Genomic DNA, 25,034 nt, shown 5'->3' on the forward strand with positions numbered 1-25,034 from the left:
ATTTTTAGAGTTCTTAGTGGTCCTCTTCTTTAAGAGAACATTTCTAGGGAATGATACCAGAAGATTTAGAAGTCATAAGACTTTGGGATGGACAAACTCACAATGGTGCCATACGAAAACCCTGGATCTTCTGGTAAAGCTTGTCATTTATTCTACATTTATCTTTTAATGGAGTATAGCATTATTCTGTTAGTTAGTGGATCTTATTTAATAGTGATTGGCATCAGGAGAGTAAGGAATGAGAAAAGGACATTAAGTTTATATGGCAGGACCTTGTATCTGCCATAGATTCTAAATTGAAAAAATGTTATATGGATTACATTTAGCATCTATTTTGTAAAACTAGTAAGGTGAAATTAAGTAAAGAACTGAAATCAACTGAACTATATTGACTATAAGAGCCATAGTTGTTAGAAAAGATAGAACATATCAGAATGATTATTAATCAAATGTTAATTACTTAGAAAAAATTTGGAATGACACTCCTGAGTGTTGAAATCTACTTTGTGATTTATATAGATGTATTAAACTCATTTAGAATTTTTACATTTTTTTCAAGCTTGTTTTATTGAACTATAACATATCACATGAAAGCACAAACCATAAGTGCAAAGTTCAGTGACTTATCCAAAAATGAGTGCTATTGCATGGCTGCCACAGCATTTTTATTTTTAAATTAGTGTCAGGTTAGTGTAGGAAGGAGAAATAATAACTGAGAGTGATAACAGCTGTAAAGTGCATTTTATGCTGTATCTGAAGATGAGGTCTAATATTTGGGATTTTCCAATATAAACATAGTTACTTTATTCCATCAATGTATTGTTTGGCTGCTATTTAACAGGCACTATTTAAGGTACCAGTTGAACTATGGTGAACATGATAGATATAATTCATTCTCTCATGGAGTTTAACATCTAACAATGTGGATCAGGTAGCTTGGAGACAGGAGCATCAATAGTTGAATATTGGTCTGTGCCTTCAGAGAAAACTACCCACTTATAAGTTTCATTAATGCCTTTTCAATTTTCGAAGTTTTAAGTCTGCTCTTTCAATTCTTTTTCTATCTCCAATTCTCTTCTAATTACTCCCTCCAAGTACACTCATTTTCATGAACATTTCATAAACATTTTCATAAACATTTCATAAACATAAACATTTTCAAAGCTATTTCACTGAGGCTGTATGACCTTGGATATGACTTTTTTTCTGTCTACCTTGCCAGTTAAAAGGAAGGGTTTTCTGCCTTGGTTTGATCGTCTTAGTTAATCTCAAACCTCTGAAATCATCTGCCTTCTCCAAAGCCTCTTTTTTGGGAAGACTATACTTTTGCCTTCTCTCTTATTTTTTCACAGACTTTAGAAAATATTTTGTCCACTTGAGTCCTTTCATTATTGCTGTGGTCTCAGTTTTCAGTGCCTGTTTGATTACCAGTTCTCTTGGTGAGTATTTTGTCAAATCTACTTGCAGCCTTAGCTGCAATGATTCTGACGAGAATCATTGAAAAGCAAATAATTCCCCTGAAGACCAAATAGTATCTAAAAAAATGCTTCGTGGTTTCAAAAGATCAGATATTAAATGCACAAAATAAGAACCTAATCATATGACACATAAAAATTGAATAAAATAATAGCACAGTTTTCCCCAAATAAAATAAACTTTCACAGGAAAAAAAATGCATTTTACTTAAAGATTTGAATTAATGTCTAACTAAAAAATGGGGAACAATACAGAGGAAGAGAAACCTCAGAATTATTGGGGTCAAAGAGAATTTTAGAAACACTTAAATAAATGCAAACACAAAAATTTATCTTCAGATGTATTGAGGAAGTTCAGGTATGTGTATCAGTGCAATCACTGGTTCCTCTGTTAGCTAAAATAATCGTTAGGTGGTAGCTGAGGTACTTGGGAGAAGTACGGGGGAGAGGGAATTTATTTCATGGTAGGAGATAATTAAAACATATCTCCATCTCGACTTCCATTTAAGTAGATACATTTCTGTCAGATTTCAACTAGTATTTTTTAAATGTATGTTATTTTACACATATGTGTGATATAGGTGTAAACTTCCTTATAACGGTCTTTTCATCCTCACCATCAGCCTTCTTTCTGCTTATCTTGGGATTTTGGAGAAATTGACATTATAAAGAGTATCAACCATAAAATGATATCATATAGTATTGTGTTTACTAGCTTTAGTGGTTTATGTCATTGTTTAATTTGAAACCTGTGATACTAGTTTTTGTATTTGAATTCCTATGACATAGTGTTAATTTTCCTATTATACTATGGATAGGTCCAGGATTATTTCTCAAACCTGGTTTTGGAAAATATATAGGTAGTCTAAAGAATGACAATTCTCTGTTTGCTCTTTGGATTGTGACCAATTGCTACCTTTACCCATTGTTGCAGGAGGAACAGAAAAGGAGCTGAGACTAATGGCTGGTGAAAACGAGTGTACTGGGAGAGTAGAGGTGAAAGTCCAGGGAGAGTGGGGAACTGTGTGTAATAATGGCTGGGACATGGATGAGGTCTCTGTGATTTGTAGGCAGCTAGGATGCCCAACTGTTATCAAAGCCACTGGATGGAATAATTTCAGTGCAGGCTCTGGACGAATTTGGATGGATCACGTTTCTTGTCGAGGGAATGAATCAGCTCTCTGGAACTGCAAACATGATGGATGGGGAAAACATAACTGCACTCACCAACAGGATGCTGGAGTAACCTGCTCAGGTAAGACTTGCATAAGTCAAAGCCTTTACATGAAATACTTTGTGGGAAAAAATATGTAGATGGGCTAAAAACAAAAAAGAGCCAGTTTTCCGTAAGTAATCTAGTCTACATATAAAATTAACCAATTCATTGCTAAAAGACCAGAAAACACATGACAACGCTCATATTTTAAAAATATATAAAAAGAGATTCTGAACACTTTAATCAATAAGAAAGCGACTAGCTTCAATTTTTTATTCAGTAACCTGACTATAGCCTCCAACTCTTACATAAAAAATCATGGTCAACCCTCTCACCTTCCAGCCTCTCTCTTAGAGACCGTCGCCTCTATAAGACTGATTTCAGAAAGAACTAATCTCTACTCAGGCATTGTGGTAACACAGGCTAGTATCTAGAAAACTGCTGGACTAAATTCCAGTTCATCCACTCATTAATGTTATTATTTTGAGCACATTTTTAAAGCTTTCTAAACTTCAGTTTCTCATGACCCAGTGATAGAATACATGTAAAGCTACTAGTACATTGTCTGGTATGTAATAGATGTTAAAAATTTTCCCCATGGCTCATTGCATCTCATTACCTTGACAACTCAATTCTCTTTATTCTTCCTTCTCTTTCTCTTTCCTTCTCTTTTTCCTTCCTCCCTCCTCCCTGATTCCTCCCCTCCTCCTCTTCTTTCCCTCCTCCTTTCCTCCTCCCTCTTTTTTCTTCTCCTCTTCCCTCCTCTTCCTCCTCTTCCTTCTTCCTCTTCTTTTTGTCTTTTGTTAATCATCATTCAAAAAAAAGCAATAGTAACATGTACATCATTTACAGCAGTTAAAAATTATAATAAATCTTCACCTAAAAATTATATAATTGTATTAACCAATGTTACCCCAACAAACTTAACTTTAAAAAATTATAACATCTTGCCAAGCTCTTAACCATAATTATGTCTATAGAGTTGACTTTTTAAGCTAAGACACAGTGTAGTACTTTTAATTCTTGTTTTCTATTTTTTTTATGCTTAAGGATGGAGTTAATTAAACTTGTTTTTTTAAGTTTATACATCTAAAAGTCCAACTGGTATGTAATAATAGGAATGCATAGCTACTCAAATCACTAGTTTCATGAGGTTTCGGAGTCTGCATTTTGGAAACTCCACACAGATTAGCACTCAATCCTCAGATCCTCTGCCTCTAGGGGAATTTTTTTATTATCACATGCATGGGGGTAATATACCTCAACAGCAAAGAGAATAAACACTGGTGCTCTACTACTTTTTTTTTTTTCTATGTACTGGCTCTATTATTTTCTAGGTGTTTGATACTTGCCAGTTATTTAACCTCAGTTTGTTTATCTGAAAAGTAGGAAAAGTGGCAATAACACAGATTTCTTAAAGTTGTGAAGACTAAAGAGAGGACATATCTGATACGCTTGGAACAGCATGTTTTAATTGTGAGCTATTTTTATTATTAATTGTTTATAATCAAAAATCTTGTTACGTGAAGGTCTTTGCCTGGAGTTTAGAACTTTTAAAATTGAATTACTTTTTCAAAGATGGGCTTCTAAACAGTTTTTATTTTCATATGTACCAAAATTTCAACTCAAATCTCCTTTTCTCAGGTATCTTAGCCCTCATAAAAAATTTAAAGTATAGTATACAAAGAAAATTTTCTTTATGAAAAAGCTTTTTTTTGCTATAAATGGTCCCAGATGCTTTGAGGATAAAAAAATTTTTTTTTTTAATTTAAACAGGAAATTGGTAAGAAATGAATTATTTTGATTGACTTTTGTTCTCAATTGCTAATAGTTTGGTATACTACAGGGTGCTCTTGCAAAATATTATGCATGCTTATACATTTTATTTTTCTTTTTTCCATTTTCTAATTTCAAATTCAACTTTAGACAATTATTCATGCTCTGAACTGTCTGTAATATAGATTAAATAAAGATTTTAAATGTTCAATAAATGACCAGTTAATCATTTTTGCTACTTTGTTGTTCAAACCAGTTTTACTTTTTCTAGTTTTTTAAATTACTAATTTGAGTTGATTTTATCTATTTCTACATAAGAGAATGTTTGTTCTTGCAAAAGAATGAAAAAAAAAACAGAAAGTAAATTTAATCTGCAAAACATTTTCTTTGGTAACTAGATAAAAGTCTTGTTAACTTGTTTTTAAAAGATTAAAATTCTTCGATATGTGAAGATGGGCAGTATGCAAAATGAGGCACCATTTTAAGGACATAGTGTCCCAAGAAATCTTATTTTCTAAAATTTCTTCTGAATGAATACCACTTTGAACTCTGGTCTTTTCTCTGCTCTAGATGGATCCAGTTTGGAGATGAGGCTGATGAATGGAGGAAACCGATGTCTAGGAAGAATAGAGATCAAATTCCAAGGACAGTGGGGAACAGTGTGTGACGATAACTTCAACAGAGATCACGCTTCTGTGGTTTGTAAACAACTTGAATGTGGAAGTGCTGTCAGTTTCTCTGGTTCAGCAAACTTTGGAGAAGGTTCTGGACCAATCTGGTTTGATGATCTTGTATGCAATGGAAATGAGTCAGCTCTCTGGAACTGCAAACACGAAGGATGGGGAAAGCATAATTGCGATCATGCTGAGGATGTTGGAGTGATTTGCTTAGGTAAGGACTGGTCTGGGTTTGTTCTAGTCTCCAAGAGAAGACCGGGAAAAAAAAAAAAAACAGTGAGGATAAGAGTCCTAAGAGGTTGAACTCTTAAATGTATTAAGAAGTCGGCTTCCTTTGTCATTTCATTATTACCTAATTTCAGGTTCCAGTTCTGATACCAGTGGAGTTTTTACAGTAAGTGCAATTAGGAGTGATAGATTAGGGAGGAGGAATGAACAGTGAAATTGAAATCCAAGTAATGAGGATAGAAGGAGGTGTTCAGAGAATAGTCCAATCAAAAAAAAGGAAAGAAAGAAAGAAAGAAAGAAAGAAAGAAAGAAAGAAAGAGAAAAGAAATAGCTTAATTATTTTACTTTCTGAATGAATTTTAAAGCAAATCACCTTATCATGCTCTGCCTACAATAGTGTTCCCTTTAGCCACATTAACCCACCCCTTCCCAAACTATTAGTTCAAGTTCACCAAATCAAATCATTAATACAAAATTGTTTTTTTCCTATTAAAACCTCATTTATGCTACTGCTGTGGTAAGAGCAGGCACTGTGTCTATCTAGAGGTCTGAGGGGTTGGGAGAATGGGAAAAAGGGTTAAGAAAGTATAAATTAGTAGTTGATAGATGGTGATGGGGATGCACGGCACAGAGAAGGCAGTTAGCATTGATGTAATGGTTAGATGTAGAACCAGAGAAGGGGTAATCAAGGGGATTGTTTCATAAACTATATAAATGTCTAACCAATGTACTGTATACTTGAAACTAATAAAATAAAAATTTTTACAAAGTGTTTCATGTTCTATGCTTGATCAGGGGCCATGAATAATGGATTTGTACGCTCAGGGACGGCATTCACTTTTCACTTGAGTTCTTAGTTTGAAGAAGACCTCATATGTCTTGAACTCTAAGGCACATTTATGATTAGAGTAAAAATGTTCCTGTATTAACCAAGAATCTTTTTTTTTTCTTTCTTTTTGGGGGCAAATGAAGGAATCTCAATTTAAACTAAATTTAAACTGAGAAAATACTGACTCAGAAACCTGAGAAATTCGGGAAGTACATGACTGAATTCAAGCACTTAAGCAATGTCATCAGATTTCTTGCTCTTTTTTTCGTTTCTTGAATTGTTTTTTTCCTTGTTGAACAATATGACCATCTGTAGTCTGAACCACAAAGAATGGGATTTCTATAGAAAATATGAATTTCATTAGCTGAAGAAAATGAAAAGGATTTGGGGTAGAATAAAACACAGTATGTATCTTCCATTTTCCTTTACCCATCAAAATGTTTCTAGGTCCTCAATCAGCACATTTCTCCTCAATGTGTTTTATACATGCTGAGGAATCATAATAAACATTATTATGGCAACAAAAATTAAAACTGCGAGAGGAAAAAAACAATTTATTTATTACAGGATATTACTCAGAATCAAGTTCTGTTCTTTGAGGAATATTGATTGGGAAAAGGTGAAACCAATAAGAGTGAGGTTCCTTTTTTCTTTGCTTTGTTTTTAAACTAAGGAAATAGTCACAAAGGGGCCAGGTACATAATATCAATCAGGTAATATAAGTAAGAAATACAATCAGAGATAAAAGTGAATGTTGAGTATTGAGGCAAACTAGAGTATGCGGGTACCAGCTAAATATAGGCATATATATATATATATATATATATATATATATATATATATATATATATATCAATCCTTGGTTGACCTCACAGATTGCAAGGACTTTGTCAGCTTACAATCCCTTATTTTTTTATTTTTTATGCCTACAGCACCTGGTCTTCCTAGGTGGTCTCCCATCCTATTACTAACCAAGCCCAAACCTGCTTAGCTTGCAAATATATATTTAACAAAAAAAGACAATTCCAACAAAACTCAGTGGCGGTCAAATGAACATATCACTAAATAAAATTCAGCCCCTGGATTTCTTGTTAGGGATTCTTCCAGTAGTGCATGCTTTCTATTCTGAAAAGTCCTGTCTTCTTGCCTGATCCACTCCTTCCATCTTTAATAATTTTTGTTAGTAGTATATCATTGTTTGCTCTGCCTCTGCTGTATCTCTCATTTTTCCTAATTCCTCTCAGATACAGCTATTTGCAGTCCCCTTATTCTTGTTTCTTTTTGTAAATTTATTTTTCAATTATAGTTGACATACGATATTATGTTAGTTTCAGGTGTACAATGTAGTGATTAGACATTTATGCAACTTATGAAGTATTGTCCCAATAAGTCTAGTACCCATCTGACACCATACATAGGTATTACAATATTATCAACTATATTCGTTATGCTATACTTCACATCTCCATGACTGTTCTTAAAACTGCCAATTTGTACTTCTTAATTCCTTTCACCATTTTCACCCAGCTCCCAAGCCAGCTCCCATGCCCCCTTCCATGTGATGACCATCAGTTTGTTCTCCGTATCTATGAATTTGTTCTTTTTGTTCTTTGGTTTATTTTGTTTTTTAAGGTTCCGCCTATAAATGAAATCATATGATATTTGCCTTCCTATATCTGACTTATTCATTTAGCATAATAACCTCTAGGTCCACCTACGTTTTCACAAATGGTGAGATTTCATCCTGATTTGTTGTTGTTGCTGTTGTTGTTGTCATTGTTTTTGTTTTGCCAAGTAACATTGTATATATGTACCACATCTTTACCTATTCATCTGTTGATGGATGCTTAGGTTGCTCCTATATCTTAGCTATTGTAAATAATGAACATATGGGTGCATTTATCTTTCCAAATTAGTGTTTTGGATTTTGGGGGATGAATACTCAGAAGTGGAATTGCTGGGTCACATGGTAGTTCAACTTTAATTTTTTTGAGGAACCTCCTGTGTCTGCACCAATCTGCAAACCCACCAACAGTGCGTGAGGGTTCCCTTTTCTCCTCATCCTCACCAACACTTATTGTTTGTTGATTTATTGATGATAGCCATTCTGACAAGTGTGAGGTGATATTTTAATTTGGTTTTAATTTGTATTTTCCTAATTATTATTAATGTTAAGCATATTTTGTGCATTTTTCAGTTTTCTTCTTACAGCTGATTTCTAGTTTCATACCATTGTGATCAGAAAAGATGTTTGATATGACTTCAATCTTCTTCAATTTATTAAGACTGTTTTGTGGCCTAACATGTGGTCTATCTTGGAAAATGTTTCATGTGCATTTGAAAAGAATGTATATCCAAACAATATAAATTAAATCCATCTGGTCTAATGTGTCATTTAGGCCACGTGTTTTCTTGTTCATTTTCTGTCTGGAGGATCTATCCATTGATGTTAATTGGGTGTTAAATCTCTTACTATTATTGTATTACTATTGATATCTCCCTTTATGTGGTACAGTCTCCCAGGCCACCTGAGCTGGGTGCTCCAGAGGTGTCCCCTGTGTGAGTTGTTTGTGCCCTCCTGTTGTAATTGAGCATCAATTGCTGATGGCATGTCTGTGGGTGCGGTCGACTCTCAAGTTGACTGACTGTGAGGACTGGCGATGACTCTATTGAATGAGTTGTTGTTCAGGAGCTTACTTCACAGAGTAGGAGTCACTTTAACAGGACTCTGGTGCCAGCCAACTTAGCCCTTCAAATGTGTCTTTTGCGGAGCTGGTTGTGTTGTGCTCTGTTGTAGTCTAAAGCCATCCAGTAGGCATATTGGTTCTGGACTCTTTTTGTGGGGGCTCTGGTGCAAGCCAAGTTCATCCACTGTTTGTGTCCTTGGGGCCTCTTGGTAGAAACTATAAAGTGATCTGTAGTTGTTTGCCACTTTTTATGGGCTTGGAGGCACTTGGGGGAGGCTACACTGTGAACAGAGGCCAGCTACCACTTGTTCTGGGCTTGTAGCTACTTAGTTAAAGCCACACTATAGGCCAAGACTGGCCGCAATGCGTATTGAAATTGGCCATCACTTCTGCTGGACATTTGGCCCATTTTGTAAGCTCTACAAGGCATGTTGAGGCTGGCTGCTGCTTATTTAGGGGTTTTCGAACTTTGATAGATTTTGGAAAAGTCTACAGTGAAAGCCGAAGCAGGCCACTTTTGTGGGGAGCCACGGGAAGGAGCTCAGTTCCAAGGAGTGAGTTTGATGAAAGGGGCACAGGGAATCACCAGGAGCGGGGAAATTATGTTAGGCATGTTAATGAAGAGCACAGATTTAATACCCACCTGCACCTGCCCACTGGGTGGAAGGAGGGCTAAAAAAAAGAACGATGGCATCTGCCAATACTTCTATCCCCAAAGAGAGTTGTCCCAACTCATACCTCTCCAGCCCTCACCCTGAAGTTAGTCAGTTAAGTTTCTTCTGTTTGTCACTGAAGCTTTTCAAGCTGCTACCCCTTCACTGGAGTTTAGAGCAAGTGAGATTGTGAATCTGTGCATGGGTACTTTAAGACCTACTGTGCCTCAGTTTCTAGCAGTCCATTGTCTTTCTCAGACACAATCCCTATTGTTTTTTATAGCCAGATGTTATGGGAAGTCTTTTTCCTTGCACTTATGCTTCAAGATGGGGAGTCCAGAGTGGGGCTTGGACCCCTCACTATTCAAGGGGGACCTCCTCAGCTGATATATCTCTCTCAATTCTTAATCACCACACCTTTGGTGTGGGACTTACCCATTCTGCATATTCACCCCTCCTACCACTCTCAACGTGGCTTCTTCTTTATATCTTATATACTCGTAAGAATTCTGTTCAGATAGTCTTTAGATGTTTCTCAATGATGGTTATTCTTGAATTCAGTTGTAATTTTGATGTGGTCATGGGAGGAGATGAACACAAAACTTCCTACTCTCTCATCTTGACTAGAAATCTCTTGTTGTTTCTTTATTACTGACTTGTCTTGTGTCCCTTTTACAGATGGAGCGGATCTGAGCCTGAGACTGGCAGATGGAGTCAATGAATGTTCAGGAAGATTGGAAGTGAAATTCCAAGGAAAATGGGGGACAGTATGTGATGATGGCTGGGATACTAATGATGCTGCTGTAGTATGTAAGCAACTGGGATGCCCAACTACCGTCACTGCTATTGGTCGAGTTAATGCCAGTGAAGGAACTGGAAACATTTGGCTTGACAGTGTTGCATGCCATGGACACGAATCTGCTGTCTGGAAGTGCATACACCGTGAATGGGGAAAGCATTACTGCAATCATAATGAAGATGCTGGTGTGACATGTTCTGGTGAGTTAAAACAAAAATAGAGAAGAAACGAGCTGTGTTCTGTAAGAGTAAGAATAAGTACAAGATGCAAGAAATATAACTTCTTGTTGGAAATTTTTTTTACGGTTGTTAGAAATCTTTAATACACTCTTTATTTGACTAGTTTAGAAGGTTGTCTGACTCTTTTCTGTAATAATTATTCAGACTGCCTGGAGCTCTGAGACACAAAATGTTATAGCTCATTTTTAATATCTGACTTGCTCATATTTTTATGCCATTGACAGTATTGATTAACCCTTGAAATTATAATTCCATTTCTAACCAAAATTATGATTAATAATGGCTGTTAAAAGAGCCATAATTTCCAGTTTCTCAGTATCTTGGAAGGATCAAGATATATGTGTGTGTGTGTGTGCGCGCGCGCGCGTGTATATATATACACACATATATGTATATATGTGCATGTATGTATATATACGTGTATATGTGTGTGTGTGTGTGTGTGTGTGTGTGTGTGTGTGTGTGTGTGTATCCTTTGGGAGCTAACCTCCATATGTATCTATGGCCTAAGTTTATGTTTCTTTTACAGATGGATCAGATCTGGAACTGAGACTTAAAGGTGGAGGCAGCCATTGTGCTGGGACAGTGGAGGTGGAAATTCAGAAACTAGTAGGGAAAGTGTGTGACAGAGGCTGGGGACTGAAAGAAGCTGATGTGGTTTGCAGGCAGCTTGGATGTGGATCTGCACTCAGAACATCTTACCAAATTTTTTCCAAGACTAAACCAACAAACACCTGGCTGTTTTTAAGCAGCTGTGATGGAAATGAAACTTCTCTTTGGGACTGCAAGAATTGGCAATGGGGTGGACTTACCTGTGATCACAATGAAGAAGCCAAAATTACCTGCTCAGGTAAAATGTTCAATCCATATGTTAAGTTTAGTTTAAGGTCTGAAAGTACATTAGAAGTAGAGAGAAAAGTTTCTGCAGATGGACAGAGGCATGAAAAAGCATAGTATGCCCTGGCATCTTTATTTGGGGCATCGAGTGTGATTGATAAAGTAATAAATTTTAAGACTTTCAAGATAACATCATAGAGTATTTTAAAGTATGCTAAGTTATCAGTGTTTATCCATATCTTCTTAATTTTAATAGATGGGTGATACGAAGGAATCTATCAAAGCTCTCAATGCTACAATCTCCTCAAAAGAAAAATGGTAGTAACCAAAAAAGCTACCTCATAGGAATTACATATGATCAATAAGTTGTTATGATTATTATTAGTAGTAGTATCTATCTTCACCAACAGACTAAACTCTGTGACAGACTTTTTATCCCACCTGAATGCCTAAAACATTGTAGGTGCTTAATGGTATTTGTTGAAAGGATAAGTTCTTGTATAAATAGTAAAGAAACATAAAATTATCTTGAAGACAAAGATATTTAAAATTTAATACCGTATTTGTGATCATGTCACAGATTTATTAGAAAGAGGACTTAGAGAGGCAAGGAGACCACTTAAGAAGATATTGCAAAAGTCTATATAACATGATAACAAATTACATTAAAGCAATAGCAAAAAATACTCAAAATATATATGCTGGAGGATTGACAGAGATTGGTGACTTTCCAAATGTCAAGTATATTGAGAGGGTCAAGATTCTAGGCTCTGGAGTATTTTACCTGGTTTCAAATCCCAGCCTGCACTAACTTGCTGTGTGAACTTAGCAAATTTCTATACCTTTCTATGTTTCAGTTTTTTTGTCTATAAAATTGGAATAATTTTAATAAATCCCCTAGGACAATTATAAGGATAAAATGATGTTTGTTAAATATTTAGTAAAATACCATTTAATAGGCACTCACTTAATGTTCACTATTATTATTATTATTATTATTATTATTATTATTATATTTACAATAGATAAAGAAGCAATTTAATTTCAGGTCATTCTAATTTGGTTTGGATATCATTAATTGAGTAAAGAATACAGTGGATTTGTCAATACATAATTCATTTAATTTCAAACTCCTTAAGTTCCAGATGTCTAAGTAGATACGCTTATGAATATAAATTTAAAGAGAAAAGTGTACATGAAAACATATTTATTGGCAGTTAACAGAAGATGTCCATTTATAAAATGGAAAAGTTGAGAATAGAACCTTCGGTCAAGGAATTCATGAGAGATTTTGTTAAAACACTGTTAAGCAGGAAGGAGGAGAGAACAAGAGAAAGAAATGTCTCATGTATCAAGTGCAACAGATATCAAAGAAAAACAAAAAGGTCTGATGTACATTTTGAAAATAGGAACTATATTGAGAAACTTTGTATTAAACCATTTGAAAAAGCCCAGGCAGACTCAGATTACAGATAGAGCAAGTGGATGCACATCATCCATGGTCTCCAATGTTGTGAATGATGTAAGGAAAATACAAAAAGAAAAAAGTTATCCTGCCTCCAGGAATGGTTGACTCCAAGAGGCAAAATTCCAGGATTCTCTCAGATGAATTAGTCTAATGAGGAGGTCTAGAATTTGTTATGCTCAATTCTAGGGGAAAAAAGCCAAGAGAAATGAGTGTGGAAAATCACTAAACACCCTGACTTCTCTTTCTCACTCTTCACTCTTTTCCTGACTTCCATCATAAAGGAAAATCTTTGAATCATGTTATCTTTTTCACTGAAATATTATTTTTTAGCCCACAGGCAACCCAGACTGGTTGGAGGTGACATTCCCTGCTCTGGTCGTGTTGAAATAAAACATGGCGATAAGTGGGGCTCTGTCTGTGACTCTGACTTCTCTCTGGAAGCTGCCAGCGTGCTGTGCAGGGAATTACAATGTGGCACAGTCATCTCTATCCTGGGGGGAGCTCACTTTGGAGAAGGAAATGGACAGATCTGGCCTGAAGAGTACCAGTGTGAGGGGCACGAGTCTCATCTTTCACTCTGCTCAGTAGCACCCCGCCAAGATGGAACATGCAGCCACAGCAGAGACGTTGGAGTAGTCTGTTCAAGTGAGAGCCAGAGAACATGTTCAGTTTGTTCCTTTACGGTGAAGAGGATAGGGTTAGGTAGTCACGGACATCTTTTTTAAATCTCTATTTCCTTCCAGGATACACAGAAATTCGCTTGGTGAATGGCAAGTCTTCATGTGAAGGAAGAGTGGAGCTCAAGGTTCTTGGGACCTGGGGATCCCTTTGCAACTCTCAATGGGACATGGAAGATGCCCATGTTTTGTGCCAGCAGCTTAAATGTGGAGTTGCCCTTTCTACTCCAGAAGGAGCACATTTTGGAAAAGGAAGTGGTCAGGTCTGGAGGCACATATTTCACTGCACTGGGACTGAACAGAATGTGGGAGATTGTCCTGTAACTGCTCTGGGTGCATCATTATGTTCTGCAGAGCAAGTGGCCTCTGTAATCTGCTCAGGTAAGAGGATCAAGGGCAGTCAATGAAGAGCCTCTCGCATGGTGGTGTGCCTTAAGAGCAAGTATACTTATAAGGATGAAAAACAAAAATAAAAGGGAATGATTTATTTTGAGGGGTCATGAGAAGTGTACTGGAATATTAATCCCATTTGTCCTCTTAGAGAATGTAAATTTAATGTTCACGGACTTGAGAGTTATCTAGTGCTTACCATGTGTCAGCCTTTCTCAAAGCACGTGACTAATTTCCAGCCTGGTTGATCCCTGACCCATCCTTTCGTCTATAGCTATGTTTGTCCTCGGCTCATTTATCTAATACTTCATCTGATCTCTCTTTCTCATCCTACCTTTTGTATTTTGTGTGACTGAGCAATTTGATGTTTGCAGGAAACCAGAGTCATACACTATCCTGGTGCAATTCATCATCTTCAGACCCAACAAGCTTTACCATTTCAGAAGAAAATCCTGTTGCCTGTATAGGTGAGAATCCATGACCAATCTATGAAAGTGATCTTAATCCTTAGGAATGCATTTATTTGCTCTTTTCCTTTCTCTTTCCAGGGAGTGGTCAGCTTCGCCTGGTAAATGGAAATGGTCGCTGTGCTGGGAGAATAGAAATTTATCATGACGGCTCCTGGGGGACCATCTGTGATGACGGCTGGGACCTAAGTGATGCCCATGTGGTGTGCAGACAGCTGGGCTGTGGAGTGGCCGTTAATGCCACTGGTTCTGCTTATTTTGGGGAAGGAACAGGGCACATCTGGCTAGATGAGATAAACTGTAATGGAAAAGAATCTCATGTCTGGCAATGCCCTTCACACGGCTGGGGGCGGCACAACTGCAGGCATAAGGAGGATGCAGGAGTCATCTGCTCAGGTAAGTTCTTCTGCACATGACCTCTGGTCACAGTAAAACAGGACTGAGATGGGGCAAAGGTATGCAGGATACTAATCTGAGATAATTCCCTGAAAAGTACAGAGAACTAGTGCAAGAATCAGGATTTGAAGTACAGATTTGATAAATTAGTGCTACCTGATATGCAAGGTAGTATAAAATCAGAAGGAGAAAAATTCAGAAATAAGCTTGCAATGAAACGAATAATGAGTTCTTTTATAAATATATATGGAGTTGGATATTGCAGTAAAGATTCAATGCACCGCTTCATAATCACTGTATTAATAAAGAAATAGATTAAAAGGGACAAGAAGAAATGCATCAGTGCTACATACCCACGTAATTTTTTATGATAGACTCATTAATGACACTCACTTGTCATAGGAGCAAAAATTACTATAAGAAGATACCAATCTTGTTTCGTATACATAGCAAACTTTAGAAACTATTGTGAAGTAAAAAAATGTACTTAGTTGTAATATATTGGGAAAAAACAGTACTGTGACTCAGTAACTGAAGGAAGTGAAAAATTCTATGTGCTAGAAGTGATTTAGATATCATTTGCATTTAATGACATACATTTAGCAGAGGACATACACAACAAAAGTATGAAGTGTCATTTTAAGGTAACATACACAAAATCTTGGTTTTAGTGACTGAGAATCTCACTAAATTTTAACTACCAAGGACAGTTGCAAAAAAAAAATGAATGGAGTAAGATTCTTAAGGATAAAATACAGTAACAGGAAGAATTCAAAATATGTAAATTAATAAAAGGCTTTGAGCCTTTTATTGAGATCTAGAAATAAATTTAGAATCATTGGCAGCACTCTAAAGAGGTCTCTGAGTACAAAACCCAAAACTAGAAAAAGCAAAAGGTATTTATAGAATACTAGATTGTACTAAAATGCACTAAATCACCCAAAAGTTACTAAAGAATTACTAGTAATTATCATAGTGTACCTATTTTTAAAGCCAGTCTCACATCAAAGTAAAGGAATGGAGGCCTCTGAATTTTCAGAGAAGTTATGAAACTACTAACTCTGTATTTTATCCCAGAGTTCATGTCTCTGAGACTGATGAGTGAAACCAACAGAGAGACCTGTGCAGGACGTCTGGAAGTTTTTTACAATGGCGCTTGGGGCAGCATTGGCAACAGTAACATGTCTCCAACCACTGTGGGGGTGGTATGCAGGCAGTTGGGCTGTGCGGACAAAGGGAATATTAGCCCTGCCTCTGTGGCCCAGACAACGTCCAGGCATATGTGGGTGGACAATGTTCAGTGTCCAAAAGGACCTGATACATTATGGCAGTGCCCATCATCTCCATGGAAGCAGAGACTGGCTAGCCCCTCAGAGGAGACCTGGATCACATGTGCCAGTGAGTATCCATTAACCTAAATGAAAATTCCATTCTGTGACTCACCGTCATCTTCTGATCTCATTGACCGGAAATGAGTAAACTCTAATTAATACTTATTCTACCTGGACAGTGTAATTGGTTTTATTTAATTTGACCTATAGATTTTTAGTATCAAAGATAATTTTTTAAAAGAATATCATATTCCTCATGGTCTTCTTGAAAGATTTATTCAATTGCTTCGCCTGTGAACAAATGAGGAGCAGAGAATATGTGATTCAGTATTTGACTATTGAATGGTTTACCTTACCTTTCCCACTTTTCTTTCAAATATTACCTTACTATACTTATGCAAAGAGAAAACAGTCAGAAAGATCAACCCTGAAGTATTTCCCCATTCTCCATCTTCTTAAACTGGAAGATTTCTTTGTACCTGGCAATCTCCCAAGCTCTCTTCTATTTCGGATAACTTAACATTATACAAAGTTAACATTATTCACTTGACAATTCCTGAGTCACACTAATGTTCTTATGTTCAGGATGAAATATTTTGATGAAAGGACGTGTGTTTTCATAAAAGATAAATTTTGTTAATATATTTTTTTAATATGCATTAAATAAGCAAAATTTTGAAATAGAGATTTGAAAAGAGTTTCAAATCCCTCTTTTCCCCCTGTGACCTCTAAGGAGTTTTTATCTTCTCAGAAATAATCTAGATGTCTCTGGTTTTTCAGACAAGATAAGACTTCAAGAAGGAAACACTACTTGTTCTGGACGTGTGGAAGTCTGGCACGGAGGTTCCTGGGGGACAGTGTGTGATGACTCCTGGGACATTAACAATGCTCAGGTTGTATGTCGACAGCTGGGCTGTGGCTCAGCTTTGAAATCACTAAAAGAGGCGAAGTTTGGTCAGGGAACTGGGCCCATATGGCTAAACGAAGTGAAGTGCAAAGGTAATGAGTCTTCCTTGTTTGATTGTCCTGCCAAATCCTGGGGGCACAGTGACTGTGGCCACAAGGAAGATGCTGCTGTGATATGCTCAGGTGAGGATACTGGATTAAAGTTGGAACATCTGGCAGCAAAGAAGGGCTGGGCAGTCAAGTGCATTGTGTAAAGACTGGACGTGTTTAAAAAAAAAAAGATCTAGTGGGGAAAGATTCATGATGTGTCAGTCTGAAGGAATGATGAAAATATTTGTTGTTATATATTGGCTTTCACCAAGGAGAAGCTTATTACTATCTGTATCTCAGTGCAGGAGGAAAGACAAAGAAACCATAGTTTTAGGTGGAAAGGAGTAGTTCACTTGGTTGAGAGGCTCACATAGAAAATAGGAAAAAAAATTTTAATTTTTTCAACAAAATCTGTATTCTTTAAGTTATGAAGTGGTTCCACCACCCACCCGTTTTCCAGTACAAACTTTTTCCTCTCCCTCTCATCTATCACCTCCCCCAGTCAATCACCAGATCCTAAATCATCTTCTTCTTCTTCTTCTTCTTCTTCTTCTTCTTCTTCTTCTTCTTCTTCTTCTTCTTCTTCTTCTTCACATTTCTTCTTGTCTCTTCCTTCTTCTTCTTCTTTCCCTCCTCCTCCTCCTCCTCCTCCTCCTCCTCCTCTTCTTCTTCTTCTTCTTCTTCTTCTTCTTCTTCCTCCTCCTCCTAAATGTATTGGGGTAACATTGGTTAGTAACATTATATAAGTTTCAAGTATACAAAAATAGAAATATTTATTCTAAATATTATTCCTAAAATTGAGTCTCCTCTTTTCTCCTACAAAAGGTACAACCGACGGATCGTCAGATACCACAGGTATATCTTGGGGTTTATGAGCATGGGACCAATTGTCTGTATTATTTAGAATCCTTCTTATTAAGAGACTTTAAGTCAAAAGAAGTCCTGAGGATATGAAATTCACTCCAGCAATTCTGTATCTGACCTACGAGAGAGATAGTAACTAGGGGAGCCAAGTATTTTAACTAAGACATTGTCATCTCTTGTGATGTTTACTGTGCTTAGATCATAGATTCCCACTCCAGGTCACATTTGGAGTCCTTGGGGTCATTCTGTTGGCTGTTCTCATTGCACTCCTCTTGTGGCTTCTGAAGCGAAGACAGCTACAGCGACTTACAGGTCTGAGTCAAATTATGTTTTCTCTAACATTTTATGAGATAAGAAGTCTCTTAGGTAAAAACAAAACAAAACAAAACAAAAAACAAAAAAACTTAGATTCAAGTATCAAATGTCCAGAAATATGGAGGCTATAACAGGCTTTAGCAGTTTCTCCAAAAGAGGAAACAAGATTTCAGAAAAGAAAAGGGGCTTGATTTTATTGATGATTCTTGTATTCCATTTACATGTTTAATTGGGACATTATAGAAATGATAGTTTATAATGAATATGCTTATATGGTTTAGGGTGAATCCTTTATTGCCCAAACATTTATTTGCACTATACACACACACACAGACATACACACACATATATACACATGTATATATACATACATGTATGTGTGTATATATATATATACAGATGTATATATACATATATATGTATGTGTGTGTATATATATATATACACACACACACTGCAGTGTAGTATTATACATTAATAAGAATAAAGAAAAAAGTGGCACAGAAAGGAGAATAACTAACTGTAAGGGAAAGGGGAATATCAGATGCTTTAAGAAGCATTTGAGACATATTTTAAAGAGAAGAGTTCAAAGAACTGGGGAAGATGCATTATAAGGAAAGAGAAAAATATGTACAAGTGTAGAGAAGCTTAATGGGTACCATATTTGTTGTTTTGTTTGGTGAGGGAGTAAAAGTTGAGCTCAAGAAGAGAAGCTACTGACAAGGATGGAGAAGAGGGGGAAAAAAAATTACGAAGTTCTATATTCCATGGTAAGAAGATGAATAGTCATTAAAGAGTGTTATGCAGGGGAGTGAAATGGTCAAGCTGCCTTTCAGAAAGTTATTGACCACGTTATTGACAAGGATAACATTTTGAATTAGTTGAGATGAAAGATGAAAAGGACTTTATAGTGAAAATGGAGAGGAGAGAGATGTGAGAGAGATTTTAGAGAAAGCTCCAATGACTTAGAAAAGACTGCTGACTGCCTTGGGCGAAGAAACTGCATTGTTCTATGACGGCAGTAGAGGAGGTTTAGCATCATCCCACTGCATCTGAGTTTGTGTCATTATAAGGAAAAAGCTTGGTAGTAGAATGGGGTGAAAACATGACAAGGGTTTGGATGAAGATTAAGTATGTTTGCACTCCTGGGGAAAAGCACACATAAGGAGTGAAAGTTTAATTACAGTCTTCTGATTTCTAACCTAGGACCTCTGCTGTCAGTCTCTTTGAGAGGAGAAAATTCTGTCCACCAAGTTCAATATCAGGAGTTGAATTCTTGCATGAAAGCAGATGATCTGGACCTGCTGAACTCCTCAGGTGTGTGGGTTCTTTGAGGGTCTACAGCCCTGGGGTTCAGACCAGGAGATGCAATTGAGGCTGAAGCATTCTACTTTGCATAGCAGTGGAAGGAAATCCCAAACAGGTACTAATAGGAAGCTTATGATGCATATAAGGTAGAGAGGCAGGAATGAACTGAAAATTATTCTTAGAGAACGTAAAAATTGCCATCATGAAGAGATCTCTGGCTAAAAGATCTGTGATTATTTCTGACAGAAGTACAAATAACAGAAATCAATCTTCCAAAAAGTTGTTTAAATTTTCATATACCTTATTTCAGAAAAAAAAATATTTAATGAAAGAAGTAAGAGAGAATTGAAATAATGTGTATGTTTTAAACATTTTTTAGTATTTGAAGATATTTAGAATATCATGAAGATATTTAGGATATTAGAAGATATGTATGGGATTGAAAAATCACATTACTTAAGGGTTTTGTTTCTTTGTTTGTTTTACCAAAACATAACTTAAGCTTAATATATCTAAAATTACTGTTAACAACTGATACGTATTATACCTCTCTTACAGTTTCTTCCATTCTGTCCTGTTACTTTCCTTTCTCTAACTTCATATTTATTATGTTTTCTCTAAAAACCTAAAAATTTGAACTTTATCTCATTAGAAGCCATCACTATTCATGAGATTGGCTTTATTTCCCATAACGTAATGCTTCTGTCTTTATCCTCAGACTTTTACTTAGCACCAGGGCACTAATTCTGCCTCTGGGAAGCATAACTCTGCTGGATTGGAAATAATATCCAATCCCTGCTTACTCCTTGAAGGCTCAATGCCTTTTCAATAGTCCTTACCTTCTGACAGGGGCCTGCCTCACTTCTTCAGGCCCAGGGAGTTGGTATTTGCTGCAACTATGTCAGGAAAACATATTTAAGGCATGGAAAACACTTTTTTGTACCCCTTAAATCATATTTTTTGCCTTCCTAATTGTAGACAGTGTTTCTAAATGTTCAAAGAGCTTCTAGGGTACTTGTGGGAGGTCTGATTTATGTCCCAGTAATTATTTTCTTCATTTCAGAAAATCCCAGTGAGTCAAATGGTTTTAAAGCTGCTGGGCTAATTTCTGTGTCTAAATCTCTTCCTATTTCTAGATGAAAAAGGGAATCGTTTTGAGACACACTAAAAAGGAAAATGAGAATTATAACCTAGTGAGGTGAGTGAAGAGAATTTATTCACCATCACTCTAAACAAGTACATTCCTTTGGAAAATTGAGAAATCTTCTGGTCTTAGAAAAAGTGTATATACACATATATTTCAATATGCAAGCATGTATGTTTAGGTATGTATATGCATATTCAGAATGTATAATAGATTTTTATTACTATGACTCATGCATCTTAGTTACATATATATTCTAAGTCTTAACAATGGTACATCATGAAGCTAAGGAGAAACTGTGTAAATAAATATAAATGTTTTAAAAATATTATGGAGGATGGAAAACAGTATGGAAGTTCCTCAAAAAACTAAGAATTGATCTACCATATGATCCAGCGATCCCTCTCTATTTACCCCAAAGACTTGAAAACCCATATCCAAAAAGGTATTTGCACATCGATGTTCATAGCAGCATTATTCACAGTGGCCAGGCCATGGAAGCAACCGAAGTATCCTACAATAGATGATTGGCTAAAGAAGCTGTGGTACATATATACAACATAATATTACTCATCCATAAGAAGAGGTGAAATCCTGCCATTTGCAACAACGTGGATGGACCTTGAGATAATCCTGCTAAGTGAAATAAGGCAGACAGAAAAAGTTGAAAACCACATGATATTACTTATATGTGGGATATAAACCTAAAAGCAACAAACTAGCAGGACAAACAAACAGAGACTCATGGGCAGGGATTATAGGCTAGTGCCTATAGACTAGTGGTTACTAGTGGGATTGGGGCGGGAGAGGTAGACAGGGTAAAAGGGGTCAAATATAAGGTTTAGGGGGAGGGCAAAGTGGGTAAAGGAGATCAAATATATGGTAGCTGAAGGGAACTGGACTTTGGGTGGTAAACACAATAGAACATACAAATGTCAAATTATAATGTACACCTGAAAATTATATAATTGTATTAACCAATGTTACTTCAATAAACTTAATTAAAAATTTTAAAAAATATATTATGGGGTCATTTTAGGAAAGAGATAAGATATATTTATAGTCATATAATGCATGCCAGGGTAAAGATAATATACTATAAGAATATAGAAAGTCCGCCTAGGAAATTTTGAGAGATTGCGAAGAAGATATAATTTAAATATGAGATGACTGAAAGATAGACCATTTTAAGGAAAGGACGTCGCATGTTCAAAATATGGAGATATAAAAGAGAAGCACGCCTTTGGGAAACAGAAGTTTTTTACACAAAAACATATATATTGAAAATACGGTGACAAGCAGTGTCCTGAGCACTAAAGATACAACAGAGATACTGTTGACGAAGACATGATTGTTTAATGAAATTTCCTACAGTCTATAAGCGGGGAGAGGGAAAATGATGAGAACCTAAGATGAAAAGGCTGCATAGAGCCCTATAATGAATGGTCTTATCTGTTATGTTTCACGTTCATACTTTATTTCAGAGACTGTTGGGCTTTGGGAGACTAAGCTGGGGAAAGACACAATCAGATTTACATTTTATAATTTGCTTTCATGAGGAGAGTATAACAACAACAAAAAAATGAACAGGGCAAGAAATAAGTCATAAGTCATACATCGAAAAGAAAATATGGTAAAATGAGTTAGTGGGTATATTTTCTGTTCTTTTAAAAAAGATTTGGCAGGACTACACATTTAGAAATGATATATAACAAAAGTAAGGTTTTTTGTAGAAATACTACACATAACATATATGAAATAGAGATTGAATCAAAGATAAAAGTTAGAACTCTTTAAAGTATATAAATGGAAAGCATCAATATCATATATATACACATACACATATAATGTGTGTGCATAAAAGGGCAAATATATGTATATACATTTTATATATACATTTCATCAATTGTTAAGATAAAGACATCTAATGAATAATCGGACAAAGCTATGAAAAGACAACTCATACAAAATAAATTTCAAATAACAAATAGACCTTTTTAAATGCTCTAATTCACCAGTATGTCTGGGTAATTCAAATTATGATTAATGATGATACATCGCTTTATATAAATCAGATTAATAAAATTCTAAAACATTAATATTTATTGCTGGTGGGAATACAGAGAAAAATGTAATTTCAAACATTGCTATTGGAAATGAGAAGTGTGGTAGCCTTTGGAGAAAGCAATCTGGAAATGTCTATCGAAAATTTTTTTTGAATGCTTCACAGATTTGTTGACCCAAAAATTCTACCCCTGAGAATTTTTTCCATACACATAAAGCTATTAGCATGTAAGAACATATATAAAGGATTCTTTGCGATGTTGGTAGTAGTGGCAAAAGCCGGAAACAAAGCAAATGGCAATAAGGGAGGTAGTAGCTGGAAAATTATGGTGCAGCTAGCTAAAAAAGGAAAAATCATTCATAAAAATGCAATGATGTCATTTTATTAAGGTGCTTATGTTATTGAATATAATTAAATGTAATATTTAATCGATAAAATTATATGTGTATATGTTTAAAAAAACATTTAACAATTCTAACACTATCATAAATTGAGGACTATAAATTACTTTTGATTTATAATCTCAAACATATGAATATTATTCTGATGTAATAAGTAATGCTTAAACTACTTTTTCCTTAAAGAGTAGCCACTACTGAATAACTGCTTCAGAATCGTGTGGGGGTGCTTTTAAAAGTAGCATTTCTGGGCACCACTGTAGATCTATAGAATAGAAATAATTCTTATATACACTGAAGTCTTAAAAATCTTGCATTCAGTTTTTCTGTTCAGGAAAATAGTGTGTTTTTTAATATAGATGCATGAGTGGCATGTGTATGTGTGTGATAATGGAATACATTAGATTACATTATAATGTAATTTTATATAAGTGCGCTAGAAGACAAAAATAACGGTTTTTCTATTTATGGCTTTAATTCAGCCTTATGACACCTTGAAGAAGACCTGAACTATTGAATGGAGCAAGATTTCACCTCCTTCACTGAAGATCACAATACAGTGCTTTTTCTCCTAGTATTCCAAAGACTGCTGCTGAATTTATAAAAATTAAATCGATGAATGTAACTACTAAAAGTTGTATATAAGACTTTCGGGGTGATTAAATAAAAATAAATATTGCTGATTTGAATTTGTCTTAACTTCCTGTTCTTGATTTTATGAATTTCTGATTGGGTTTTCTGACCTTATTAGAGTTTCAGAAGTATAATGTGATATTTTTTCTTCTGACAATCTGCATTTGCATATAATACACATTTTCCTAGTTTGGTTTAAATAGCAATTTTCTTGTTACCAAATCAAAACAAATTTATTTTTCCTTTAGCTTATTTTTTAAGAAAGAAAAAATTAGCAATTATTAAAGGGTTTGTTAATAACATATGGTTATCTCTACAAGGCATGACTCTCATTGATTCTCTAATTGCTTTTTGTCATTGTAATTCTAGTCACTGACAAAAAATGCTCAGCAACAACTGATAAAGGAACAGACTCCATGGCTCACTGCCTCATTCCTTAGGACAGTATAACTGAAGCTGAAATAAATACATAAATTATGTGTTTTCTATATAAATATATCTATTATAATGGTTATTTTACTAAAAATCACTTATCTGTGTTCCATATAAACATAAAGAGAAGATAACATTTAAAATAAGAGTTACAGTAATTCAATAATACTAAGCTTACCATCTATTAACTTGTTAAATATTTCAGTGTTAGATGCAAAGTGATTTTTAATCTTTTCTCAGTGTTCAGGTATTGCATACACCCTTTACTGACATTTAGGTAGGGCTTCAAAGCAACTATCTTGAGGAAACATGTTTGTCTCTCTTCCCATTTCTTTTGCACCGCTTGTCAATTCAACAAAAATTATTGAACTCCTACTATTTGTACATTAAATATCCAATTATATACCATGTATTATGCACCTAATGTGAGGTAGTATATATATGTGTGTGTAAGTATGTATATATTTATATATCCAATTATAGTATATAATTGGATATATAAATAGGAAACCCATATATATAATAAACATAAATCTTTATGTATTTTAAAGTAATATGTAATATGAATAGTCTTTACCTATACTTAGATTTATTTTACCAAAATTGTGTATGAAACGTTAATTATTAAAATTTTTCCTTATTAATACACTAGTAGGTTGTAAAAAAAAATTGTGGTAGTACTCTCAGAATTTCCACCACCGTTTGAGGGAGCATTATTAGAAATGCCCACTACC

General features: G+C 35.4%; 1 protein-coding gene across 3 annotated transcripts; it reads left to right on the forward strand.

Annotated features, from left to right (window-relative positions):
• On the forward strand, positions 1–23,939 carry CD163 (CD163 molecule). 3 transcript variants are annotated; one of them, XR_004955757.1, is made up of 17 exons: positions 1–133; positions 1,353–1,439; positions 2,410–2,730; positions 5,038–5,358; positions 10,220–10,540; positions 11,109–11,429; positions 13,215–13,529; positions 13,628–13,942; positions 14,326–14,418; positions 14,500–14,814; positions 15,892–16,212; positions 16,926–17,234; positions 17,967–17,996; positions 18,204–18,317; positions 19,527–19,743; positions 20,765–20,826; positions 23,718–23,939. XR_004955757.1 is itself a non-coding variant. In XM_036237157.1 (17 exons), the coding sequence occupies exons 1-16, from the start codon at positions 88–90 to the stop codon at positions 20,794–20,796; spliced, it is 3,372 nt and encodes a 1,123-aa protein (XP_036093050.1). In that variant the 5' UTR covers positions 1–87; the 3' UTR covers positions 20,797–20,826; positions 23,718–23,938. The 3 variants fall into 3 exon arrangements, 2 of the variants coding, with proteins under 2 accessions (XP_036093050.1, XP_036093051.1); XM_036237157.1 differs by having other exon boundaries at positions 19,527–19,637; positions 23,718–23,938; XM_036237158.1 differs by lacking the exon at positions 1,353–1,439 and having other exon boundaries at positions 8–133; positions 19,527–19,637; positions 23,718–23,938.
• The last annotated feature ends 1,095 nt before the right edge of the window (positions 23,940–25,034 follow it).

Source organism: Rousettus aegyptiacus, unplaced genomic scaffold (genome assembly GCF_014176215.1).
Source record: "Rousettus aegyptiacus isolate mRouAeg1 unplaced genomic scaffold, mRouAeg1.p scaffold_m13_p_2, whole genome shotgun sequence".
Taxonomy (NCBI): Eukaryota; Metazoa; Chordata; class Mammalia; order Chiroptera; family Pteropodidae; genus Rousettus; species Rousettus aegyptiacus.

Excerpts from the sequence above, each read along its gene's own strand:
- CD163 (XM_036237157.1), top strand. The coding sequence starts at position 88 with ATGGACAAACTCACAATGGTGCCATACGAAAACCCTGGATCTTCTG. Across the intron at positions 134-1,352 it reads CGAAAACCCTGGATCTTCTG|ACTTTAGAAAATATTTTGTC; the intron begins GTAAAGCTTGTC and ends ATTTTTTCACAG. Across the intron at positions 18,318-19,526 it reads ACAGCTACAGCGACTTACAG|GACCTCTGCTGTCAGTCTCT; the intron begins GTCTGAGTCAAA and ends TTTCTAACCTAG.